Source organism: Papaver somniferum, chromosome 5 (genome assembly GCF_003573695.1).
Source record: "Papaver somniferum cultivar HN1 chromosome 5, ASM357369v1, whole genome shotgun sequence".
Lineage (NCBI taxonomy): Eukaryota > Viridiplantae > Streptophyta > Magnoliopsida > Ranunculales > Papaveraceae > Papaver > Papaver somniferum.
The window spans coordinates 110,065,615-110,073,679 of record NC_039362.1 but is presented as its reverse complement, the minus strand read 5'-3'; the positions used below and the strand labels follow the sequence as shown (position 1 = coordinate 110,073,679).

Genomic DNA, 8,065 nt, shown 5'->3' with positions numbered 1-8,065 from the left:
TAAGGTTTAACATCCAACGGTTATAAAAACTCTGACTCTTCATTGTATAAGCCGATTCTGAAGGTCTCCTTTCTCAACAGCAACTCTCCTCTTCTCCTCCTCCTCTGCAGATCTCTCTATCAGACCTCTACAGTCTCATAATCTCACCGCTACTCCAAAGGTAATATTGTAATTCATTGGGTTCTTCTGGTTACTAATCAATTAACTTTCTTAATGCATCTAGGGTTTGATTCTTATCTGGGGTTTATGACATGCAATTTTTGATTTGATTGGTTAATGTTTGTTATCATCGGTTGATTGATTTCCTATTTAAAGGTTAGCTTTTTAGGGTGATGTTAATTAAGAAAGTTTGTTACTTTTTATGTTTTATTTGGGTATTTATTGAATTTTGATGGAAAAGATTGTGTTATGTTTGCTGTGTTTGTAGAGGAAATGGCTGAAGCAAAGAGTGGAATGAGGAAGGCCGTTTTTACTAAGGTAGATCAACTGCGTCCGGGGACTAGTGGACATACTCTAACTGTGAAGGTTGTAGATGCAAAGATGGTGTTACAGAAAGGTGGACCTCAAATGCGTCAAATGCGTATTGCTGAATGTTTGGTTGGAGATGAAACTGGGTTGATTATTTTCACTGCTAGGAATGATCAAGGTATTGCTTTTTAGAGTTTTGATCGTATCTTGTTTAATAGATGATGATCCTACACTTCAATGCATCTTGTATAAAATCGTGCTCTCCATGGAAGTCCTCTTTGTCGTTTGATATATTCTATGTACCTGTAGTCAACCAACCTATATCATACTTTCTTGGTGTTTGATTGCTTTTAATACATGCAATTGGTCAATCTAATCGCTATGGTTAAGATCTTGGTGTTTGATTGCTTTTAATACATGCGATTGGTCAATCTAATTGCTATGGTTAAGATTGCTGATTTGTATATACAAAATAAGGTTGGAGTTTTATTTAGGGGCATTATTCAGCATAACTAAAATGAGGATGATGTAGTTTCTTGAGCTTGTGTGTATGACGATCCGTGATGGAAGTAGGATTGGAAGTATAGGAGGCTAAAACAGCAGGATGGGCTATATGATGTTGAACTTTTAGGGGGCTGCACAATTTTTTTTCAAGAAAATACCCTTGAAAATAAAAAAAAAATCGGGTAGGTTTTTTGAAATTCGGCCCGGGGTGGCTGGAGCACCCCCAGACCCCAGTTCCATCACCGATGAGGATAGAAAAAAAATACACGTTAGTTTGTATGTCCACAATATCTTCTTCATTATCAACTTTTTTCTTGTCTGCTAAATAGTACTTGAGAGTTTTTCGTTATCCGACTTTCCAAATAGGTCACTGACTATGATCATCTTTGATGTCTGTTTGGGTGATTCATTGTCATTTAGACAAACAATAGAATCTCTCTATATAATGAAACGATCTTAAACACTGGTTAGGCTGAAGAAATTTATCTTTCAGTCCTAACTAAAAATGCTTTGAAGTTGAGTTGTAATATCATTATTAATACTCTTCCTCATGGTGGTATCTATGAACAAAATATCCATGTACTTTTGTTGCTGTAATTTCTTAACATACTTTAGCTATGAGCCCAACAAGCAGTTAGGATATTTAGGACACTCCACCTGAAACTGATCATATGCATTTTCAGAACATACACGTGCTACTGCGAAGGCACAACCTTACTTTTTATGCAGCTATTATGATTTTCATCGTTACTTAACTACCAATTTATCGTATTTTCAGTCGACTTGATGAAAGAAGGTAGTACCGTGATCCTGCGGAATGCTAAAATTGACATGTTCAAAGGATCAATGAGGCTTGCAGTGGACAAATGGGGTCGCGTTGAGGTGACTGAATCTGCTAGTTTCACTGTGAAAGAAGATAACAACCTCTCATTGGTGGAATATGAACTCGTCAACGTCGTTGAAGAATAAGCCTTTTTGCAATGTACGGTAACTTAAACTCAATCTCATTATAAGTTGCTTTATTTGTGCAATTGTTTTTTTTTTCTTTTTTTTTTTTTTAACTAATTCCGTATACTTCCCCTTGCACTTATATTTTGGGTTCTTATATTTGACCATCAGGTTCTTTCTTTTTCTAACTCAGTCTTATGCATCCATTTGTGTTTTAGGTTGGGATTCAAATTAATGCTTCAACTTGTTTCGTATGGATACATGGAGCTTCGAAGTTGTGCGGAAGATTTACAGCAACAGCAAAACATGGGGACAGGAAAATGATTGAGTTCCTTTCAGCAATGCAGAGGGACAATAAGAAGATTAGATACTGTAATGGGTTTAGTTGATGCTTTTATGTTTCTGGTATTTATCGAAGATCTGACTTTTAAGTTAAATAACTTTAATTCTCTTTGTTATTTTGGAAATATGGAAGAATGATTTTACAGTGTTTAGACCTTCTATCTAAAACTATAATGTGTCAGATTCGCTGCCTATTTTTTTGATATTGCATATTGTTCTATGTGAATTTTCTTATCATTATTTTCGTGAATATGTATGTCATTTTTTATTTATTCCAGTGAATTAATTTTAACAGTCAAATTACCCGAGTATTGTCTTTTGTAATCCACCATTTTTAATCAGGAGTTGCTCATGCCTTTTATAAGAAATTGAGAATAGTTCTTTCTTTTTCAGCCCCTCCCATTGTATCGTCAACTTTCAAACTTTGTTCTTGCACAAGCCAACTTGCATGTACTCATGCTTCAGCTTCCACTTTTGCTGTTCCAGAGACACTTGGCTGTACGCTATTACTGTTACTTGAGTGCCTTGATGCTTCTTGGAAACATAGAAAATGATTCATGAAAATGACCACTACCAGCGTGCCTGCAATACCTACATATTGATTTTTTTTTTTTTGAAAAGAAAAGAATACCTACATATTGATGGTTATTGGGAAGAAAGGTTTGCCAAATATAGATAATGGTTAGAAGAAAGTTCGATTATCACTTCACACCATGGCCATGCATATCTTTTTGAGTGTCTTGCATATAATAATGGTCACAAGAAAATAGCATTACTCTTTTTCACACCACGGAACAGCTTTGCCAAAAGAAAAATGATAATCGACTGGTTGCTTCTTATGTTTTTTCCTTACCAGGCACATCCTACTTGTTGCTTCTTCGAAGCCTTACTTACCAGAAAGAATTTCTCTCCCTTGCCTTCGGCCGAACAAGTTCACAATTAAATATGCCCACGTTCTCAACTGGGCTGAATACTCTAGTAATTTTTTTTGTTTCATCCGACTGTTGCGCGTCTCTCTCACGTTCTAGCATTTTTCTCACTCGACCCACAAATAAAGAGATCAAATCGCATTTTCCCAATGTTCCCATAGGCCATAACTGCTATTTATTGATTGGCCAAAGCATCACTGCGATGTTTTATCGTTTCTCACATGTTCGATGTTGATGGTTGGTCGTTTCAGCGGTCACCGGTACTGCAGTAGGCGATTACGAAATACCGCGTCATTTGGCTCGGCCAACAAATCCAAACGAAGTAATTAAACCACGTGAAGGAATGTATTTATTTTATTTTGATACAAAAACAAACGTGGGGCAAGAAAGTAAAGATTCTTCCTTCATTGTCAATGCGTACTTAATTCATTGAATTATTATAAAAAATCTGCGAACAGGAGGCAAACATCTCCCAACGAGACAGAGCGCTAACTTCATTTCTGTGGTTCCAGAACTTTCCGGATACCAAGGTAATTCATCTCCTAAGGATAGGCTCTGATCATACACTTATTTTATTGGATTCAAACCCAGAAAAATATAGGATCCAAAAACCTTTTAGATGTCTTCGATCCTGATTAACTCATCCCACGCTACCTATGGTAGTAGATGCATCTTGGAAATTACACTCCTCCAATTCCAATGAGACATCCTTCATCGAGTTTCTAAAGTTACTTTCCTCCGACTTAGCTCATTGGAACACAAATATTTTTGGGAACATACACAAAAATATCAAATCCATAAACAATAGAATTGATAGTATTCATAGATCTGGAAATATCTCTAAAAAAAATAGACACACTAAAAAATCTTCAAGCGGAGTTAGGAAAATGGTACAAAATCAAAAATGATTATTACCATCAACTCTCCAGGGATAAGTTCTTCAAAGAATATGATCAGAACACAGAATATTTCCATGCATCCGCCTCAAATAGAAAAAGAATCAATGCGATAAATTCTCTTAGAGAACCCTCTGGGCTATGGATCTCAGATAGAGATCAAATCAACTCTCTGCTGGTTAAACACTTCCAACAAATAGGCTCGTCCCAAAACAACAACTTCGATTTTGATTTATCTACCATCATAAATCCTTGCATCAGCATCGAAGAAAATGCCTCCTTGTCTGTAATTCCCACTAAAGAAGAAATTTGGCTCACCCTTTCCAATATAAATCAATGGGAGCCCCAGGTCCGGATGGCTTCCAGCCAGGTTTCTTTAAAGCTAACTGGGACATTCTGGGAAATGATATCATCGACACTGTCCAAGAGTGCTTTCGTTCGGCCACTCTCGACAAAGATCTCAATCATTCTTTCATAACCCTCATCCCAAAAATATCCACAGCACAAACCCCGGGGGATTTCAGACCTATTAGCCTGAGTAATACCATTTATAAAATCATCTCAAATTAGCTAATAGACTAAAACCCCTTCTCGGTAAAATAATCTCCCCTAATCAATCGGCTTTCCTCCCTGGTCGGCAAATCACAGACAACATCATCATTGCTCATGAACTTATCCATTCGATGAAAACCTCCAAGAAAAAAAAGGATTTCCTAGCTTTAAAACTAAATCTATCAAAAGCTTTTGATAGGGTCGAATAGAACTTTATAGAGAAAGTTCTATTAGCTCTTGGCTTTTCGGAATTCTGGACAAAGCTCGTTTTACAATGCATTTCAACAACCTCCTTTTCAATCCTTCTAAATGGATCCCCAGGGCCATCTTTTAATACCTCTAGGGGTTTAAGACAGGGTGATCCTTTATCACCTTATCTCTTCCTAGTTTGCATGGAAATTCTGTCTCGACTCCTCGAAAAGGCAATAGAAGATAAGAGAATATCTGGGTTCCAGATAAATAAAGATGTTCCAAATATCTCTCACCTCTTTTTTGCGGACGACTGCTTTTTATTCACAAAAGCAGACCTGGGGGAAGCGAAAAGCCTATTGGAAATATTACTTTTATTTGGAAACATCACGGGTCAAATGGTGAACCTACAAAAATCCAGTGTCTATTTCAGCCCAAAAATACACCCAAGACATGGAAAAATAATTGCAAGAATTTTAAAAGTCCTGCTGATGACCAAAAATGATAGGTACCTGGGTACACCGCTATTCTTCGACAAAAACCGAAAAGCCAATTTTGAACCGCTGCTACAACGTTACTACTCTACCTTACAAGGTTGGAAATCGAAACTTTTATCTCATGCAGGGAGGACTGTTTTGATAAAATCTATCCTTCAATCATACCCAACATATCAAATGCAAGTCCTCGCCCTGCCAAAAACAACTCTTGATCAGCTTGACTGTATTCAGAGAAACTTCTGGTGGAAAAAAGATGGGCAAAAAAGACACGGAGGATTTATAAGGGCTTGGAAAAGTATATGCAAACCCATTTCCCAAGGTGGATTAGGAATTAAAAATCCCCATCAATTTAATTAGCTTTTCTTACTAAACTTGCAAGCAGACTGGTCACGGAACAAGTTCAATTATGGGTCAGATTGTTAAAAGCAAAATATTTCCCAGATTCCCACCCCCTCGAAAAATCCAGAACTTCGAATCTCTCGTGGATTTGGACCAGCATTCAAAAAGGGTTAGAGTTAATAAAAGGCAATTTTATTTGGCAAGTCAAAAACGGAGCTTCGGTGAAAATATGGGAAGACAGATGGATCCCTAACACAGAGATAATCTAAAAAATCCCCAACAGTCAGGAACATGTACCAAAAAGAGTTCAAGATCTAATTATAGATCAGAATAGATGGGATCAAGAAAAGCTAAACCAATTCTTCTACCTAGAGGACAGGGAACAAATCCAAGCGTTAAATCCTAGGAACCATGAGTAAGACATTATTAGATGGAGACACCATCAATCAGGAAATTTCTCGGCCAAAAATGTTTATACCTTTCTAGCCAATCAGGATCTCGACAATAATGATAATCTAGATTTCCCATGGAGCAAGATCTGGAAAATTCAAGCCATCCCTAGAATCAGGCTTTTCATCTGGAAATTGGTGCAAAAAGTCCTTCCAACGTCGGCGAGATTAGGTGCTCACAATATGGAAATTGACCCGATTTCCCATCTATGTAACAATCAAGTGCAATAAACGGAGGTTCATCTTTTCTGCGAGTGCTCTTTTGCTAGAGCAGTTTGGTTTGGTCTATCTCTACAGAATATAATCATTAGATACTCTCCCAGCTCTGCTATTAATTGGGTTAAATGGTGGATTTCGGAAGCTGATCTGAGCCATCTTCAGGTAAAAATATCCACCACACTTTGGTTCATTTGGAAATACAGATGTTCGGTTGTTTTTGAGAACATCCACCCAGACCCAGTCAGTTTACTAGGACAAATAAATAATTTCTTAAATTCCTCCCCGTCGAATACCCTACAAAGCAATGAGGAAAATCAAAAGAAAATATCAATCAACAATTTTTGGTCCAACCTGAATTCAGACTGGATTATCTTCATTGATGCTTCTTACAAGAAAGAAGATTCGTCAATGGGATATGCTTTCATCCTGTACTTTGTTGATGAAGAGACCTTCATGCACCTTTAAGTGGGTTCAGAGTGGGCTACATCAGCTTTTCATGCAGAAGCAAAAGCCTTACTGAAGGCAATTACGTGGTTAAAGAATAATATCTTATCAAGTGTGGTCATTGCAACTGACTGCAAAGCTTTGCCAGACAACTTAAACAGGGTTACTTCAGAATCTCCGTGGTCGGCAGAAAATACCTTGTAGGAAATAAGGATAATTTTGGACGAGTTACCTCAAGCTAAAGTGAAATTTATAAAGAGAAAGAACAACAATGCAGCGGATTACATCGCTAAGAAGGCAAGAATTAAAAAGCTACAACACATGTCAGAAAGTCTAAACCAACGAGTTCACAAATCTAGCATAGATTCTAATTCGTTTGATAAAAATAATTTTGTAAATCTGTTGTATTATATTTACTAGCGTTAATATATGATCTTTTCCATAAAAAAAAATTATAAAAGAATAATTCATCTAGAAAGAGACAATAATGACAAGAAAAGGCATACGATTTTGTATATTTCATGGAGATAGAAGAAGTTTTTGTGTGAACAAAAATAGTCTGTATGCCCACCTAAAAAATAAAAAATAATTCGTATGGTCTACTCCAAATCTAATCTAAAATGCATTGATTTTGAATTATGCTGATTCATTTATGTTCTTTTTTGGTCTACTTTCACTCTAAGCAGGGAGCACCCGCAAGATGTGCTGTCATCTGCTTTTGTTGTTCGGGGCCTTGTGTCTCATGAGGTGTCCAATTTTATATTACACACATTGACCTAATTCAAACCTATAATCATTTTATATAAGTATCTATATATGTGCTCATTAAAAGGTAAGTTCATCAAACCAGACAACCAAAATGAAACACCGGAAGATTTTGTATACCGTGGTGGATGAGGAAGTTCTTGTGTGAACATAATTGGTTTACGGCTCAACGGGTAAAAATCCAGTCTAGTATTCTTCTCCTGTCCCCCAACCCTAGTTAGCAAGTTCGCGAATGATTCGTGAATCATTCACGAATTTTTCCGTATCACGAATTTTACCGTCTTATTCGCGTACGTTTGCAACTCCGAACCCAAGTCGCGTATTATGTGGTATTCCCGAATTATTCGCGAACCATTCACGAATTTTACGTATCCCGAATGATACGTCCGCTTAATTCGCCATAAATTCTTTAGCTTTTACTTTTCAAAGATCCCATTTTTTGGGCTTTACTGCCTCCCGAGCATACACGACCGAATATTAGACGTGTTGTAATTTTTATAAAACAGAAACCACTGAAGAGATTT

General features: G+C 36.9%; 1 protein-coding gene across 1 annotated transcript; it reads left to right on the top strand.

Annotated features, from left to right (window-relative positions):
- Nucleotides 1-2,488, top strand: LOC113282399 (uncharacterized protein At4g28440-like). Its single transcript, XM_026531389.1, has 4 exons — nt 1-160; nt 428-646; nt 1,751-1,954; nt 2,139-2,488. Exons 2-3 carry the CDS (start codon nt 433-435, stop codon nt 1,939-1,941), a joined length of 405 nt encoding a protein of 134 aa, XP_026387174.1. The 5' UTR covers nt 1-160; nt 428-432; the 3' UTR covers nt 1,942-1,954; nt 2,139-2,488.
- The last annotated feature ends 5,577 nt before the right edge of the window (nt 2,489-8,065 follow it).